Source organism: Diplotaxodon limnothrissa, linkage group LG19 (assembly GCF_057381915.1).
Source record: "Diplotaxodon limnothrissa isolate DT_005_m linkage group LG19, D_limnothrissa_male_GT1.1, whole genome shotgun sequence".
NCBI lineage: Eukaryota > Metazoa > Chordata > Actinopteri > Cichliformes > Cichlidae > Diplotaxodon > Diplotaxodon limnothrissa.
Window position 1 is genome coordinate 2,367,657 of NC_140614.1, and position 18,444 is coordinate 2,386,100.

Below are 18,444 nucleotides of genomic sequence, written 5' to 3' on the forward strand. Positions count from 1 at the left end.
TGTGCCGACCTCAGCGTTCTTCTCAGCTCCCTTATTGGTACATTTTTATCCCTCTGACACCTGTTATTCAGGCTGAAGGAGAGAACCAGCTTCTCCACCGATGTGTCACTGTCTGCTTTATCCACAAGGATCTCTGCATGGCCCCATTCTGTCAATTTGGACTCCCTCCGCAACATAAGGAGGAATCAAGCCCACATTGGTGTCTCCAATGATCACCGATGCTTCCTTTGTGTGCAGTCTCCACTCTCTGAGCTTTTTCTTTGTGCTTGGATGTCTCGTCGGGGTGCATACCTGTTGTTCAACTGAAGCTGTGTTGGTCTTCTTGGGGGTGGATTCCCCCTGTATGAGGTCCATCGCCTCCATGTTCTGTTGTAGCTGAATGGCGGGAGAAGATTTCCCCTCAGAAGAAGCCCCATGAAGTGCTGTAAGGATTCTCCTTACCGTTTTGGGTGCAGTGTTAGCTGTGGGTGGAGCATGAAAGGAACGATGGAAGGAAGACATAATAATAATCCATTTTATTTGAAAGCGCCTTTCATCTCTCACAGACAATGTAAAAAAAAAAAAAAAAGAAAGCGCCTTTCAGAACACTCAAGGACACTGTACATGGCAGAATAATAAAAACAGAATAATGTATTCATATAATGAATACATATCCATCTGCTGGTGTTTTTCTGTTATGAGTAATGTGCAGTTTACATCATATACAAAAAACACCAATAGAGAATAGGCAAAAGGCAACCGATCCAAGCTCAGTAAAGTGAAAGGTGATCAATGTACTACAAAAAGAGAAGAAAGTGATTTTTGAGCACCTTTCATGTCTATACCAATTGGTGGCGCTAATGCACCACTTTGTGGTTTGCCAGCCACCAAAATTCAAGAAGAAGAAGTAATCACGTGATTATGTTTTTTTAATCTGCCTTTCCAGATCCCGAGGGTTATGTTTTTGTTTTAAAGTCGTTCAAAGGTTTGTCCTTTCGTTTGAGATTTTAATGTGTATTTCCAATTTGCCTGTCTAGTTATTTTTATTATTTGTTTTTAGTTTAATGAGGAGATGTTAACTCGCGCATTTATATTATCTGGGAAACCGCTGTGTGCTTTATTTGACATAAAAGAATGTGAAGTTCCGACGACGTACTGAGTCCTCTGTGTGAACAACTATCATTACAGTCATCTCCCTGCAGTCGTCGAGCGGTCTCGATACCTCGATAGCTGCCATGGCCGATGTAAGTATGAGACGTCTGTCATTCTTCTTGAGTTCCCGTCTCCAAAATGGAGAAGCAGGAAAAAACGTATTGCTGATAATTCCTATTAAAAAAGGGACACGTGAAGTAGTGTTCGAGATTTAAAAGCGCTCTCAAAAGTAAGCACTTATTTACTTGTTTATTTTATTTTGATCTCTTTATTCTTGGGGGTGTCGGAGATTAATGAAGCGGCTTCATGTGCCCTTATCATGATGTCGAGGCGACCACTGCGGAGTGTATTTCGGTTTGTTGCGCTGCCTCCGGAGCTGGGTGGAAAGCATAAGTGTACGATTGTTTGTTTTTTAATTGACGTTCCAGCACAGAAACTCGGAGACGTGCAGATATACAGAGAAAGAGAGATGTTGGAAGAGTTTTTTAAAAAAACAAGAAAAACTCTTCCGGCTTCCGGTTTTGACCTCTTCTCTTCCTGTATCAGCGCTTATGTGGCGATTATCTGAGCGGCGACGCCTATCGTTCAGGAGAATATGCAGTGCTGCCATAAGAGCGGGTATTAATACAAGGCAGTTTCGCAGTGCTGAAATATGCAAGTCCGTACTTCGCAAGTTCACATGCAAGTCTGGATTTCGCAAGACCCGGGAGGAAGCTAGACCAGGAAGAAAACGCAAATTTTATTTCAAAATATTATACATGTATGCACAGTGTTGGGAAGGTTACTTTTAAAATGTATTCCATTACAGAATACATGCCCCAAAATGTATTCTGTAACGTATTCCGTTACGTTACTCAATGACAGTAACGTATTCTGAATACTTTGGATTACTTAATATATTATCATGCTTTTTACAACAACGTGAATGTACTGTTGCTGTGTGATTTATTACTATTACTGAAGCTCCGCGACTCCAAACTGTAGTAAAGGGACCTCTGACTGATACGGCGGGGTCCCTGTCGGCTCGTAGCCGAAAAATAGCTTTACTTTGTTGTCTGGGTCAACTTTTCTGGCGAGAGACAGAGAGAGGCGTTGAAAGACTGCTCCAACGGAGCTTATTGTTTTTGGAGGAAAACACGAACACGGTGTACAGTCGAGTCTTAATAGCTTACTTACAACTGGGCTCGTCAGGCTCTCTTCTTGGCTGCAGTGGTTATTATTATATTTACATGCTTCCAGCTCCCGTTTCTGCTCGATGACAGCTCGTACCTTTCCACTCCCCTTTTTCTCCCTCCTCGCGCTCACAGACACATAACGTGTATGGCAGTCCATTCTCCCTGCAACACGGACTATACTGCCCATGATGCTACATTCTTTAGAGCTATGCTTGTAGCATTCTGCCTGTTAGCTTAGCACAACAACAACAACAACAACGAAAAGGCGCTCTCTCACCCAGGAAACACACAGTCGCAGAGAGAGAGAGAGAGCGTCGCCCTGTAACCATGGCAACCTTAACGCTGCCGCCTGGAACAACAGCACGTAGCTGTCAAACAAAACCCAAACAGTCCTGACCCGCGACAAAATGAAACAGGAAAGTACCGCAGTGTAATCCATTTATTTCAACAAAGTAACTGTATTCTGAATACCACCTTTTTAAACGGTAACTGTAACGGAATACAGTTACTCCCAACACTGTGTATGCACAGCTCACGCTGCTTATTGAACAGAAACAAACGTGTCCGATGTCAGAATGCTTTTATTTTTATTTTAGTAGACACTCAAAAGTTAAAATAGACAGCTAGTGTTTGGAAGAGAATTGAAAAAATATATTAAAAAAAACAAAACATAATTTGATCATCACTGGTGCAGTCTTCAGGATCTTCACGTATCAACATGCTGTTTCTGCTCCCAGTGGGATTAAAATATTTATAATGTTAGATTTAATTCAGAGTCAGCTGTTAAAATAAAAACAGCACATTTTCACATCCAGGGATAAGGACTGGTGAAATATTCAGTTCAGTACACTGACAGCTCTCCAAGTAAGACTTTGAAATAAAACGACCCAGTTATGAAGATTAATTTATATTCTCGGCCAAACCGATTTGCTCAGGAACAAATAAAACACTGTAATAAGTTTTGGAAATGATGTGCGTCCTCACCAGCTGTAGTGAACCTTGACTTCAGCTGGTGAGGACGAAAATGAAATGACAGATGAAAATGTCAGAGCAAAAATGACATTTGGAAAAATGTCAGAGCACTTTTGCAAATAGGTGATGTCTTGATAAATCGAGCAATATTTGAAGTTTACGCATCTACATCCTGAAAATATTGTAAGAGTTAATTTTGTTCCACAGAAATGGTAACATCTCAAACGTTACGTACACTTCTAGCAACTTTCCTCCACCATTGCTGCTTCTAAGTTTCGAACAAACAGAATTCTGGGATACTTGGCTTCACCAAGTCCAGATAAGTCACCGGACACATGAGTGACCAGGCTGCAGTGTACGCGCTGTAATGCTCGCTTTGCTCACTGCTGCACCCATGGTTCGCAGAAACTTCTTTTATACCAGTCAGTACTGTGCAGGAAGCCACTGCAGTATTCTAGACGATAGGCGTCGCCGCCCAGACAGTATCACCAGATAAGGTGGTCAAGACTTTGTCAAGTGTGCTTTTTTCCCCCCACAGACTCAAGTTTTCAATCTCCCTCTGTATATCTGTGTGTCTCTGCAGTGGCCTCACCGCCAAGATACAAATATTGAAAGGTCATAATCAGCTGATGCCCCGCAAAAATTGTGTCACAGCTGACATCAAAATCACAGTGCGACACCAGCGATGTGTCGACTATAATAGCACTGTCACACAGACTAGCTGTAACACATACTTGTTGTACGCTGCCTCCATCTGACAACAGAGCTCACTGCAGCCAGCTGGGCCGTCCCTGGAGTGGAGCGGACAGCAAACGTGCTCCCTCTACTGGACGATGAAGTATGGTTTGTTAGCTCTGACCAACTATCTAACCTTTTTTTTTTTTTTATGTAAAATTATTTGCAGGATTTGAAGAGATATCTTTACAAACAGTTGCAAAGGTGCGTATCATTAAAGTAACAAAATCTTCAATGTTACAGTCGACACTATCAGGATGTTCAGTGTTTAATGAGGAAGTTTTGTTGTTTGTCTCCTTCAGCATTGAAGGTCTTCATGCTATTGTGGTCACTGATAGGGATGGTGTCCCGGTTATTAAAGGTAAGAAACATTCTGAATGGCTGGTTATTGCTGGTCTCACTGCTGTCGTGTGGAAAACTGTAAAATCCATGAGAGCAAAAGTAACAGAAGAGAAACTTGGTAGTAGAATTAAAGTGTGTTTGAATAGAGCCTAAAACCAGTTTCCACATTGGCCCTGATAGGAGTAGCTGCTCCTGAAGGTGGAAGTCAGCCAGGCGGGAAGTCCACGAGCTATCAGTTAGTCTGTGAATCGCTCAGACTCACATACTATTGCACAGAACATCAGAGCAGAGAGCACACTTGACTTACTTTGTTTGGCATAAGATGTTTTTTCTTTAAAAAAAAAAGGATTTTTGTATTTTACTAAATATATTAATGTTTCAAATCTTTTCAAATTTGAATTTCCAAGAAATGTTATATATTAATTTAGAATAAAATGTAACCAGTTGCTCTTTAGTGGAGAAAAAAGCAAATAAGTTGCATCATAAATATAGTGAATTATGCAGGTTTGGGCAGTATTTGAAATAGGGCTGCCACGATTACGTCGACTATCAAAATCGTCGACGACTGATTTAATAGTCGACGCGTCGTTTGAAGCTTTGTAAGATCACAACAGACGCAGGAATAAGTAGTAGGATTTAAGAGTGTAATAACGGACTGAAACAGAAGATGGCAGCACTGCATGTACAAGGATGCCAGCTGCCGTTAAACCCCGAAGAAGAAGAAGCTGTGTCCCAGCATTCATAGCGCGGCCCTGCTCAGTTTCCAACAATGGCGGCAGCTAGTTAGTTTTAATGTTACTCTTATTATTCTTTCTGGGTCACAAAATAAACGTTGAACATATTTTCAGGCGAGAATGTAGCTGTGTAAACCTCAAATATCTGCTCAGTTTATCAGGACACCACATATTTTCAAAAGCGCTCCGACGTTTTCAGCGACGTCCGTTACCCACTAGCTCGATAGCTAGCCGGGGGCTAGGCTCACTAGAGCCGTGAGAACACCGGACCCCCGACAAATCGTTTTCAAACCCACCGCCGTCTTTCGCTACTCAGGTTAAACATGATATATGAGTCACTTAGATAACTTAAAAATGTTGTTGTTTGGCTTTTTTCAGTGTTTTATTTGTTCCTGAGTAAATCGGTTTGGCAGATGGCTGAGTTTATTAAACTCAACTGAAACAATCTGCAAATTTCATTAAAATTTAATAAAGTATCATCTTGTCTTTATTTTTAGTTAGCGCATACCTTAAACACTTAAAGCTGTAAGCTAATGATAGTTATATAAGAGCAGATGCTGCTGGTGCAATAAGCTGTAGTTTTACGTTGAATGGATGATGATCTGATTAGTCGACTAATCGCAAAAATAATCGCCGAATAGTCGACTATCAAAATAATCGTTTGTGGCAGCCCTAATTTGAAACAAATGTCAGCAGACATTCCTTATGTGGACAGTGTTTTATCCCTACATCCCTGACATCGTTGCTGTATCCTTGCAGTTGCCAACGACAATGCCCCAGTTCATGCTTTGAGACCTGGCTTCCTGTCTACGTTTGCTCTGGCCACTGATCAGGGCAGCAAACTGGGCCTTTCTAAGAACAAGAGCATCATCTGCTATTATAACGCCTACCAGGTCAGACCCCTTCTTTCCACCAATCAGTAGTTTGGTATATTTGTCATACCATAGTCTAGCTCCAAAAATGTCATATATTCTATATTTGTTACACAGAAAGCGAAATATTTCAAGCCTTTATTTTATTTTTCACTATTGTTAAATTATTATATTAAGTTATTGCTATAATGAAAGCAAACAGCATATTCATTTATACGCACAGTACCTGTTTTAGGGTCCTTTGCCCCAAATTACTGCATCAGTGTGGCATACAAGCATAAGGTCAGGTTGTTTTGATGATGGTCTTCAGCTCTTCTGCATATCAGAAGTGAAGGGGCTAAAATTTTAGATATGAATTTCAAGCCCTGACCTCTACCCAAGTTTAATGTCATTATTTCAGTTTGTTCTAAGGTCAGGATGAGTATGGATTGACCAACTCAGGTTTGGTAAAGTATATCTAGTTTATTTAACTTTTTTTTTTATATAACATGTAATGTTTCTGGATTGAACAGATTGTGCAGTTCAATCGGCTACCACTGGTCATCAGCTTCATTGCCGGCAACACTGCCAACACAGGTAAAGTTTGAGCCAGCGATCAGCAGAGTGTCATGCCATTTAGATGTCATATGAAGAGTCAGTAGTTGTCAATATAAAATCAGCATTACAAGTGAAATTACAAGTGAAATATATATATATATATAAAATTTTTATTTATTTATTAGGGGTGCACCGATACTTGTACCGCTATTGAACCGTTCGATACAGTGCTTTCGGTTCGGTACGCATATGTATCGAACAATACAACATTTTTAATTTATTTTATCAACTTTTCTTCTGACGATGCTGTCTGTTGAGAGCTCAGTGGATCTGCGTTCGACTACTCCGCCTAGGCTGCACCGTCGAGCGCAGATCCACTGAGCGCAGCGCAAGCTAGCGAGACAGAAGCTAAGCTGTTGCAACATGGCAAATTGAACCTCCCCCACCCTCATTCAGATCTGGCGTTTGGAACTATTTTGGTTTTCATGTGACGTATGACCCTGAAGGTAAGCGAGTCATGGACAAAAGTAAAACAGTATGTCGGATCTGCCATGCAATGCTCAATTACATGGGTGGGAGCTAGTGCGTTAGCGCAGTTAGCTCGTTAAGGTGTTGACGCCGTCCAGCCCCACGTACGGAACGATCGGCGGTAGCTCGTTAACGGAGATTTGCCGTGTTGTGGCGTTAACGTCATTTCAGATTAACGCTGACAGCACTAGTGGGAACAAAATGAATATGACTGCACATTTACTCTGACATCATCCTAGTGCAAAGACAAGTGGAAGCAGACAAAAACAACAAGCACCATGCTACAAACTTTACCCGAGTCATTTAGACAGCCGTTAGCACAGGATTCTCCTTATGGGGACCTGATATGTTTAATATGCTGCTGAGAATATAGCCCAGAAGAAGCGTATAGTATAGCTTTTATTTTGGAAAGAGACATTTCTCTGTAATAAACTCTCTTTTCCAAAGATGAGTGATTCCTCAGATTTATTTTTTTATTACTTTGTTGTTTCAGCAACATTAAATTTAAAAACTGTACTTATGAGTTAAAATATATATTTATAATTTTAATAAATGACAAATTAAAAAGGCATGAAAAAAATTTTTTGTATCGAAAAAATATCAAACCGTGACACCAAAGTATCGAACCGAACCGTGAATTTTGTGTATCGTTGCACCCCTAATATATATATCTATGTATATATGTGTGTGTGTGTGTGTGTGTGTGTGTGTGTATATACTGCACAGTTACAGCGGTCAGCTGCGTAGAAAAAGATCCTGGTGTAGAAAGTAATATTAAATAAATTCTAACAACAGCTGATCAAGCTTAAACGTGCTGCTGTTGTTCAGCCGCTGGTTTCCTCTTTCTGGTGCAAAGTGGGCCAAAAACAAAGAAGAGAGACGGACTCACGACAGAAAAGCCGATCAGCTGATCATTGATCAGTTTCACGATTGAAGTAGCAGCAGGAGAGAGAGAGAGAGGCAATCGCTCCATATATCGGTTGTTAAGCTTAACGCTGGAATGCTTTACAAACATTCAGAGATGAACTTACACACTTGCTTTACTTCTCTCTGGGATGACTTCCTCGGAGATGAAATGCCGGTTTGGTAGCGAGGCTACAAATACACACAGCCGCTCTATCACGTGAGCACACTGCTGCGACGTGTTACGGTTATGAGCCGAGTTACGGCGTGTCGCCAGTTTTGTGAGGTGCTTTTTTGATATTTAATGGATCGGATTACATTTTTTTTATTTTTTTATTTCTCATACATACATACACACACACACACACACACACACACACACACAGTACCTGAGGATAAACTACAGAAAAACATGAAGATTTGGGAAGTGGTGTAGTAGTTAGTAGATGCCCAATGAGCAAATGTGACCGAAATGATGGCGTTTGAGATGCTGTGACAGACGTGACACTTGCAAGATTATCTGTGAAGAGAACGGGCCTGGTGGTAGGGTTGGGCGATGTGTAAACATTTTCCAACTGACAATCGTCAATCCAAATATTGACGGTGGGCGATATATTCACGCATGCGCAGACTTTTTGATGGGCGGAGCAATGTAATCATGCACGAACTGATTTGCGCGTTTACAACACAGAAGTCCAAACATGGACAAAGTAATTTCCCCCCAAAATTAGGGCTGCCAGCTTTAATGTGGTCATCGCGATTAACACGATTAAAATTTAAACGCGCTCAACCCGTCTGGAGCGCAGAATGAACAAACGTTGGACAAACTGCAGACGTAGCATTTGGGCGCACTCTGAGGAATGATAATAAACCTCATAAATATTATGTGTCTGTACTCACTGTGTGTTGTGAGTTCTTCTCCTCACATGTATGTCATATTTGTTGAGTAACAGTACAACACTGTCCTTGTGTGTCCTCAGGTCTGATAATGAGCCTGGAGAAAGAGCTGGCTTCACTAATAGAGGAGCTGAGGCAGGTGGTGGAAGTGACTTAAAGCTGTGACATATCAGCTGCACAGTCGTCACATGATCTGCATCACATCCTGCTCACTTTCATGCTCTGTGCTTCTGCATTCATGTCTTTAACAGATCTGACTAAATATAAGACCTGTGCATATCTTGCTGTGTTTTCTGTACACCTTTGTGCCATTAATGGATATTTCTTGTAGAATTTCTTGTCTGATTAAATCTGTAATTATAAGCATTTAAAAATGTTGTTTTTGGTTGGATGGGGGAATTGCAAATAAAAAATAATACAACTGAGGTTAAATTTTACTTGTATTTTATTTTATTAATTATTGGAATTTAACTTTTTTTTTTCTTTTTTTTTTTTTTGGGAGGGTCTTGCTTTAAGCATTTCATCATATTAGTCATGTACTGCTGTAACAGTGCTGTATGTATGAAGGGAAAATGATTCCGAGAATATTTAGATGTGATTTATATAATTTGAAAATGTAAATATGGTATTTAAAAAATATTAACCAGTATTTTTAGAGATAACAAGTTAACATTTAATTAACAGATTCAGGTTTACATTTTCATTGCAATGATGTTCGTCTGCCACTTTTTTGCTGAGATTGTTGTCCAAGTCTCTGGAACTCAAGTGTTCAAATGGTAAAAATTTGTTAAAAGGTATCATTACGAAGGAGCTTATGGAGAAAAAATGGTAAAAACAATTTGGATGTACAGAAAAGTGTGGACGAATAAGAACCATAAAAGATTATTCCAAACAGTCCTGACCCGCCACAATATGAAACAGGAAAGTACCGCAGTGTAATCCATTTATTTCAACAAAGTAACTGTATTCTAAATACCACCTTTTTAAACGGTAACTGTAACAGAATACAGTTACTCATATTTTGTATTTTAAATACGTAACGGCGGTGCATGTATTCTGTTACTCCCCAACACTGGTCATGTGCATATGGTCTTTGCAAGCTCAGACAGCTGGTTTATTGTTTAGGTCTTAGAAGTTCTAATTTGCTTTTTTTTTACTTTGTTCAGTTTCCCAGTGACCTGTTGAATGACTTAAGTGTAGGAAGACTGGAATTTCTAAATGTCTTTCCTGTATCTGTATGTGGGGCATCCAAGTTTTCTTTTTAAAAATAACCTTGCTTTAGATAAATGACCTTGCTTTAGCTCTTTTTCCTTATCAGAACTCCATAAAGTCATCCTCTGAGATGAAACCGATGTTTCTGGAGATCCAGTAATGGGAACCTTAGGAGAATACATTTGACTAATGATAAAACTTAAACTTCTTCTTGTGATCTCTATGGCTACGTTCACACTGCAGGCGAAAGCGCATCAAATCCGACTTTTTTGACCCTGTGCGACCCATATCTGATCATGGTCTGACAGTGTGAACGGCACAAATCCAATATTTTCAAATCTGATCTGGTTCACTTTCGTATGTGGTACTGAATCCGATACATATCTGATGTTTTAGAAAGCGACTGCTGTTTGAATGGTCATGTCGCACTCAATCCGTCTTTGACACAAGACAGACGCCAATTATCAGCGCCCGGGAAGACACCGTGAACGCTTCCTGGCCATCCAGTGTAGACGTTAGTGAAACTGTTGGGAAGACAGCGTTGGAGAAACGTGAACATTTTATTTGTACTGTATAATCTGCAGATTCTAACAGAAATGTGCAACTATCCTTTGAAGCACCGCTCCTCTAAAACAGCAATAAGGATCATTATTAGGCCATATGTAAATAACAAAATAACTTTATAACTTAAAGCTAAATTGGGAAACGTAAAGTCTGAAACAGGTCTTTATATTAAGGCCAGCAGTCAAACAATACTGTTTGGTCTTGGTCTAAACAGAGCACGCTGTGTGTGAAGTCTTCTTTTGCGCATGCGGGCCGCTTTGAGGGTTCACACTAGAGGACGTTTGCTGTCACATTTTATTTGTAGTGTGAACAAGCAGACAAAAAAATCGGAATCGAGCATTAAGACCTGCAGTGTGAACGTAGCCTAAGTCAAAGGCATCTTTTATCTTCTTGTTCCTTCAACATTGGCTTCAACTTCCAAAAAAGGAATGACAACTATTTTGGAAGTTCTGACCTTATCATTCACTATTTCACTGGGACCATGCTGCTGGCATTTTGGCTGAGGGCTGTGATGTATCAGTGGGAACAGAATGTGAGGGTTGAAGGCAAATGGAATCGGTGGGTAAGGAGCTGCTTGCAGGGAGTGGACTGAACTGGATCTTCATGGACCTCATTATAACTGTGATGTGAAAGACTTAGGATAAAAAACTGTCATGCTGGTGTAACAGTGTTTATGTTGTATGTGATTACACTTGCCATGTTAACACGTGTATTTGTTTATTTGTAATGTTTATTGGCTCAATGGCACCCTCTCTCATAAACGGTGCATAAATGCCACTTGCAGCACTATAAATTGTCTGAGTGTTAATAAGAAGAGAACTGTTGCAAATGTGAAGTGCTAAAATAGTCACATAATAGTATTGTACACTGGCTAGCTTAGCTAGCAAGCTGTGCTACTAGAACATGTTACTCCTTTTGTAGTGTCCTGTGTTTGAGCCACCTGTAACGAGCCAACCTGCCTGACCAGCACTTATGCCGTTCTCATCCAGATAATAAACAGATTCTCTAAAGGATAAGAAAGTCTCATGGTAAATGGCCTGCATTTGTAAAGCACTTTTTTCTAGTCCCTAAGGACCCCAAAGCGCTTCACACTACATCATTCACCCATTCACACACCCATTCACACACTGGTGATGGCAGCTACATTGTAGCCACAGCTGCCCTGGGGCGCACTGACAGAGGCGAGGCTGCCGGACACTGGTGCCACCGGGCCCTCTGACCACCACCAGTAGGCAAACATGGGGTTAGTATCTTGCCCAAGGATATTTGGCATACAGTCAGGAGGCAGCCTGGGATCAAACCACCGACCTTCTGATTAGTGGCTGACCTGCTCTGCCACCTGAGCTACAGCCACCCCAATGCATCTTTTACGACACAACGCAATGTCAAGTTAATTTTTAGACCAGTTAGTTACAGCAAAGTGTAATTAAGTCTTGTTACACTGGTGCCGTGAGCCTTGATTCTGAACCCAGTGAGAGGACCCTGAAGTGTTGGAGGCGTCGACTGGTGTCTGGAGAGGCTGTGCAGCGGGAGTTTCTCAGGTTGCTTGTCTCTTTGTTTCAATACTACTCCACAGACTGTGCAGGTTAAATAAAGTTTCACAGTCCTGGGGTGGTGCCAGGGCGCTGTGCCTCCTTTCGTCACAAGGTGGCAGCGTCCCCTGACACGTGGCTGATTTTATAGTCAAAGTATTTTTTTATTTCATCTGTTTTCAGTTTAGATATTATTGGGTGGTGATCTTGCATAATGCCTATTAACAGCAGTTCAGTGATACTTGCCCTTGAAACTAGTTTCTACAAACTAGAGCTGCTGATTACACTGGCTCTGTTAATATCATATATACACTGGAAGTGTTTGCATCATCTGTCCATCCTATTGGAGTTGACTTGTGTGACTGGTAAAATAGTAAAATATAAAATGCTAATCATTTACAGATTTTCTGTTATTTAGAACATAAACATCATATCTGCACCAAAGATTATTGGAAACATTTAAATATGTTATATTTCTGTGTACTTTACACATTTAGGCGTTTGTTTGCAGGTAACAGGAAGCACACATAGCCAAGTTAGAACCACAGCAACATCTGCTGGAAACCTCCGTAACAGCAGCAACGGCAGGCAGTATGGACAAACATAACATTACTGTTATCTACCCCTTTTCTTTCTTTTTTTTTCTTTTAGTTTTGGACCTCTTAGGCATACCCAAATCAAACAACACCACTACTATGGAAGAACTTATCAGGTTATGGATTACACAAAAATAAAGGTTCATATGTCGAATGAAATTCATGGTAATCATTGTCATAAATGCAACAAATATGCAACAACATAACATGAGAGAAAACACATTTCAAAACAGAAAATACAGCATCAGTGTGCTTTTAACCCAGGTATTTACTATTTGGTTTAGACACTACCAGATCTGATTCGGTGGAAGTTGTCATCAGCGTACTTGGCAATTTTTAGGTGTTTTCATTTTACCCTGCGTTTTTCTGTCCTTGATCACTTGTTCGGACTGTTTTGTGCCAAGTTGTGGTGGGTCGAGTTGAACTTGAATCGTTTCATGTTTGTGCTTTATCGGGTTCAGTTTCATCCACTTGTGGAATTGTGTTCAGTTCATTTTGTGCTGTAGCGAGCTTTTCCGGTTGAGGCTCGCTCACAGGCAGAAGATGTTGTTTGTTGCGCCTGTCTTCCTTTCCGTCCAACTCAACTACATAAGAGCGAGGTTTAGCACATACCTTACTTACAACTCCAATCTTGTCATGTCCGCTCTGTGTTTGTAATCTCACCACCTGCTTTGGTGTTAATGGACTGAGCAGCGAGCTGGACTTGTCATAGTGCTGTTGAGTTGAGTTTTGATAGTAGTTGTCGCTTTTGCTGTTGGGCTTAACAGTTTTTTGCACACAGGAAGGGTTGACCGTGTTCGCCTTGATAGAAGCCTCCGTGCTGGTGAGCCAAGAATGTTGTCTTGTGGCGTGTTGCGTAGATGTAACAGGCTCAAATAGAAATCAGTTCCATCTCTTTGTGATTTTTCAAGGAGTCTTTTAGCACAGCTCTTTCACTGAGTCCATTTGACTGAGGAAACTCAGGGCTGCTTGTGACATATACAAACTCCCAGTGTGTGGCAAACTCACGAAAGGTCTGGCTGGTGAACTGGGTGCCATTGTCTGAGTACAGTTTCTGTGGTATCCCATGTACTAAGAAGTGGCATTTGAGTGTGGTAATGACTGAGGCAGATGTTAGGTTTTCAAGTTTATCTATTTCAAACCATCCAGAATACGAATCCACGAGCACAAGGTAGTGGCAGTTGTCCCATTCGAATATGTCTGTGGCTGTGATGGACCAGGGAAGATCAGGAATTTGGTGTAGTTTCAGGGGTTGTTTTTGTTGGTGAGGCTTTAGACTGTTGCAAATGCTGCATGATTTGACTTTGTTCTCAATGTCAGAGTTTATTGTCAACCAGAACACTGTCCCTCGCTCTCCTTTTTGTAGACTCCATGCCTGGATGTCCCTTGTGTAGTTCCTGTAGATAGGTTTCATGTGGTGATGCTGGAACGATGGCTCTGTTCCCTTTCATAATGACATTGTTGTTGATGATTAGTTCATCGTGGTAGCTGAAGAATGGTTTGATTTCTATAGGTACACTACTCACTTGTTTTGGTCCACCCCTGCTGGACGTAACAACCAAGTGTCTGTAGAGTAGCGTCCTTCGAGGTGTGTTCGGCAAGCTCTTGTAGGCGTCTTGGTGAGATGAGCTGAAGTGACATTACCTCGAAGTCGCGCCCCTCTTCCTTTAGAGGTTGTTCATCCAGCGTTGGTGTGCGAGAGAGTGTGTCTGCGACGTAAAAGTGTTTGTCTTTCTTGTATACGAGAGTCAAGTTGAACTTTTGTAATCGTAGCATCATGCGCTGTAGCCGTGCCGGAACTGTGTGGAAAGGATTGTTTTGGATTGTGACCAAAGGCTGGTGGTCAGTTTCAATCACCACTGGCTTTCTGTAGATGTCATAAAACCTGTAACATGTGAACACTACAGCTAGTAACTCCTTCTCTATCTGAGCGTACCTTCTCTCTGTTGGAGTTAAAGTTCTTGATGCATACGCCACAGGTTTGTCGTTCTGAAGGCATGCAGCTCCTAGACCATGCTGAGAAGCATCACATGTGAGAGTCACTGTTTTGTGCATGTCATAGTATTGTAGTGCTGGTGGGCTGGTGAGGCACGCTTTAAGTTTGTTGAAAGCATCCTGCTAATGTTGAGTCCAGCTCCACACCACATCCTTGTGAAGCAGCTGACAAAGTGGTGCTGACAGTTCACTTAAGTTCGGGATGAACTTGCCCAGTTAATTGATAATTCCCAGGAAACGTTGGAGAGACGTCTTGTCCTCTGGTGGTGGCATTTCATTGATCGCAGTGATTTTAGTTGGATCTGCTTTTAGTCCTTCATCAGTGAATATGTGTCCAGTCTGAGTTTTACCTGTCTGGCCCGCTCCAGGACTTTTTTCAAATTTTTGTCATGCTCCTCTATTCCTTTTCCTCCCACTAGGATGTCGTCCACAATCACAGCGCATGGATATCCCGTGAATATCTGTTACATGGTTCTCTGGAAGACTTCAGAAGCGGTGTTGATACCAAAGGGCATTCTTTAAGAATTTGAATCTGCCGAAAGATGTTGCAAATGTAGTGAGAAGAGATGAGGCAGGATCTAGTTTGATTTGCCAGAAGGAGCTCTTTGCATCCAGAATCGAGAAGATGGTTGCTCCAGACATCTGAGCAGCTACTTCCTCCACAGTTCGCATGGGATGGTGAGGTCGCATTAGTGCCTTGTTTCAGATCCCTTCGATCAATGCAGATACGAACATCATCGCAGGGCTCTAGACTAACTTTTTAAAGTTAGGCGTACCGGCACAAAAATTAGAGGAGTACATAAATTTTATAATAATTTATTTAATATAATGTGTTTTTCTGGATACACTGTGCTTTTTCAGCATTCAAAGATTGATGACACCGTGTCAGAGCACTGGCTATGAATTTCAGAAGGATCAGGCCTTAACTTAACAGAAAAGTTAGCAATAGTTCTTTTCCTATTACAGCTACATCCACGTCTGTCGTGCCTAGGCTGCTCACTAGGGCTGGGTATCATCACTGATTTCTATAATCCATTCGATTCCGGTTTTCAAAGTCCCGATTCGATTCAACTTAGCCAGAAGAGTCAGAAATATTATAATTCTGATCATTTATCAGTACTGACTTCATCAGAATTGTGAACATCACAGCAGATGCCTTTGTGTGAAAGTAACTGAGAATAAAACACAGAAAAACATGAAGGAGATTTTCCTGGTCTGGCTTTTTATAGCAGATAACCTTAAAAATATTCTACAATGTTCTGCATATAAAGTTTAAATTTCTTCAGTATTGAATAACAGAAAAAATAGGCTTTCTTGTCCGAGGTCATTTAAGTGAAAAAAAGAAAAGAAAAAGACAGCAGCCACAGCGCTGTAAACAACGGTAGACTGGTGGGTAATAAGCGAATGAATAATACAGAAAACAGAGATTGGAGACGGGAAACTGTTCTTGAAGTACAGAGAGAGAGAGAGAGCTAGCTGTGCATGAAGTGTGATTTTAATAGTCGTGGAAGCAAAACAGCAAAATTCATGACGACATTGATCAAATGTGAAGCGCAGTTTGCTGCTTCTTTTGCTGCTGGCTCGGTTGGTTGGAGAGAGACAAAACCTGCAGCTCAGAATCAGCGCAAAAAGACGTAATCACAGCGCGGACCGGACGCATCAGGATCGCTGAGCTCCGACAGCGTGTCCGTCTACGGGCCGTCGGGTGAGAAAGCCGAGAAAGACAAAGCTGATTCTGATGCGTCGGGTCCGCTCTGTGTTTACGTCTTTGTGTAGAATCCGTGTACCTGCTCTCATTTGCTGTTTGGTTGTTGTTGAAATGGTTTTGTGAGCTTTAATCTGAGAATCTGGCGTTTCTGGCAAAACACAGTTATATTTAAAAGTCGATTCAGGATTTAATGAATTGATATCGCTTTATTCAAGCTACTCACCTCCCACTTCCACCTGCACTTTCAACTGGACCATGGCCAATCAGAGAGGTCCCGCCCCTGACTATCTCTGATTGGTTTAGTCCACGATAGGGGATCGCATTTGCGACCAAATTGGTCGCACTCTAGAGCCCTGCATCGGTATTCTTTTTGTGTGTTGCGACCATGTTGGATACCCATTCTGTGGGCTCCTCCACTGGTTCAATTACTCCCGAGGCCTGCATTCTTTGGAGTTCCTCTTTAACCTTTTCTGCATGGGAACAGGAACGCGCCTTGGAGTGTTGATGACAGGTGACACGTTTGGAGTGAGTTTCATTGAGTAGGTCACAGGTAAGTCACCGACTTCATCTTTAAACAAGTCTGTGTATTCGTGAAACACTTTCTGTGCTAGTGTCTCATCCTGATCTATGTCAACATGGTAGACATCTGTGCTGAAACTAACTAGTTTAATTTGCACGCTGTCCTTTAATCCGATAATGGATTGCACATCGTGTTTTACAACTTGAAATTGCAGGTCATATTGTGGTGGACCACTAGAGGGCTCCACTCACACCCAGTGTTGAGGAAGTGTGTTGCTGTGTTTTGTGGCGCGATGTGTTCAGTTGAAGTGTGGAGAGGATGGCAGGGATTGCTACACGGCGGCACTGCAGAAAGAGCATCTGTTTCTACCATCAGCGTTTTGTCACCAGAGCGCGTCGCTGCCTGCCGCCCTGCGCGAAACTGTCCGGAAGAGTTTGCAGCCATGGAGCGCCTTGGCATTGTACAGTGCTCGAACAGTGCATGGGCCTCTCCGCTTCACATGGTGCCCAAATCGGACGGTCGGTGGTGGCCATGCGCGTTTAAATAATGCCACGGAGAATGACCGTTACCCCATCCCCCACATTCAGGATTTTTCCGCCAATCTCGCTGGGACCTCGATTTTTTCTAAAATTGACTTGGTGCGGGGGTATCACCAGGTTCCCGTGCGCGCCCAAGACGTTCCTAAAACCACTGTCATTACCCCCTTCGGCTTGTTCGAGTTTTTGCACATGCCGTTTGGCCTGAAAGGTGCCGTCCAGACCTTTCAGCGGCTGATGGACTCCGTTTTGCGTGGGCTGCCGTTCGTTTTTGTTTACCTGGACGATATATTGGTAGCCAGCTGCTCGGCGAACCAGCATGAGTCCCATCTGCGCCAGGTTTTCCAGCGTTTGGCAGCGCACGGCGTGATCATCAACCCTTCCAAGTGCCAGTTTGGGTTGCCTGTTCTGGATTCCCTCGGGCACCGCATTTCCGCTGAAGGTGTGGTTCCGTTGCCCGACAGAGTCCAGGCCGTTTTGGTTTTTCCGCGTCCCACGTCGGTTAAGGCGTTGCAGGAGTTCTTAGGGATGATCAATTTTTAACATTACTTTTATCTACAGTTACTTTTAGCTAACATTAGCTAAAGCCATAAAGTTAACCAAAACCAAAATAAGTATTCTTATGCGCAAAGCTGTCAGTTACAAATTGAGTCATAGAAAAGTTCTGCAATTCACAGACATGTCATCTCACTGAAGTTTCAGAAATTTGCCTTCTTGAAAACAGGACATAACACTGCCATCTCGCAGACATCAAAAATACACTTGACAATGATAGCAGCTACAGCATTCCCTCTAGTGACACGAGTGTGAGACAACAAAATTAAATGAGTTTTATTTTAATTCCACTGTTCTACTTTTAGGCTTATCAAATAAAATAAGATAACAGTTTGTCTTTTGTTTTTTTAAACAAACAAATAAATAAACAGGAAAGGGTTCATTTTACAATTATAATTTT

At 41.7% G+C, this 18,444-nt stretch overlaps 1 protein-coding gene across 1 annotated transcript; it reads left to right on the top strand.

The window, feature by feature from the left end:
* Nucleotides 1-886: 886 nt before the first annotated feature.
* On the top strand, nucleotides 887-9,246 carry lamtor3 (late endosomal/lysosomal adaptor, MAPK and MTOR activator 3). Its single transcript, XM_085342828.1, has 7 exons — nucleotides 887-964; nucleotides 1,168-1,223; nucleotides 4,183-4,217; nucleotides 4,316-4,374; nucleotides 5,849-5,982; nucleotides 6,474-6,537; nucleotides 8,910-9,246. The coding sequence occupies exons 2-7, from the start codon at nucleotides 1,215-1,217 to the stop codon at nucleotides 8,981-8,983; spliced, it is 375 nt and encodes a 124-aa protein (XP_085198954.1). The 5' UTR covers nucleotides 887-964; nucleotides 1,168-1,214; the 3' UTR covers nucleotides 8,984-9,246.
* Nucleotides 9,247-18,444: the final 9,198 nt, after the last annotated feature.

What these genes read in the sequence shown, in the direction of transcription:
- lamtor3 (XM_085342828.1), top strand. An exon ending in CTTTACAAACAGTTGCAAAG is followed by an intron (nt 4,218 to 4,315) that starts GTGCGTATCATT and finishes TGTCTCCTTCAG; the next exon opens with CATTGAAGGTCTTCATGCTA. An exon ending in GCTATTATAACGCCTACCAG is followed by an intron (nt 5,983 to 6,473) that starts GTCAGACCCCTT and finishes TGGATTGAACAG; the next exon opens with ATTGTGCAGTTCAATCGGCT.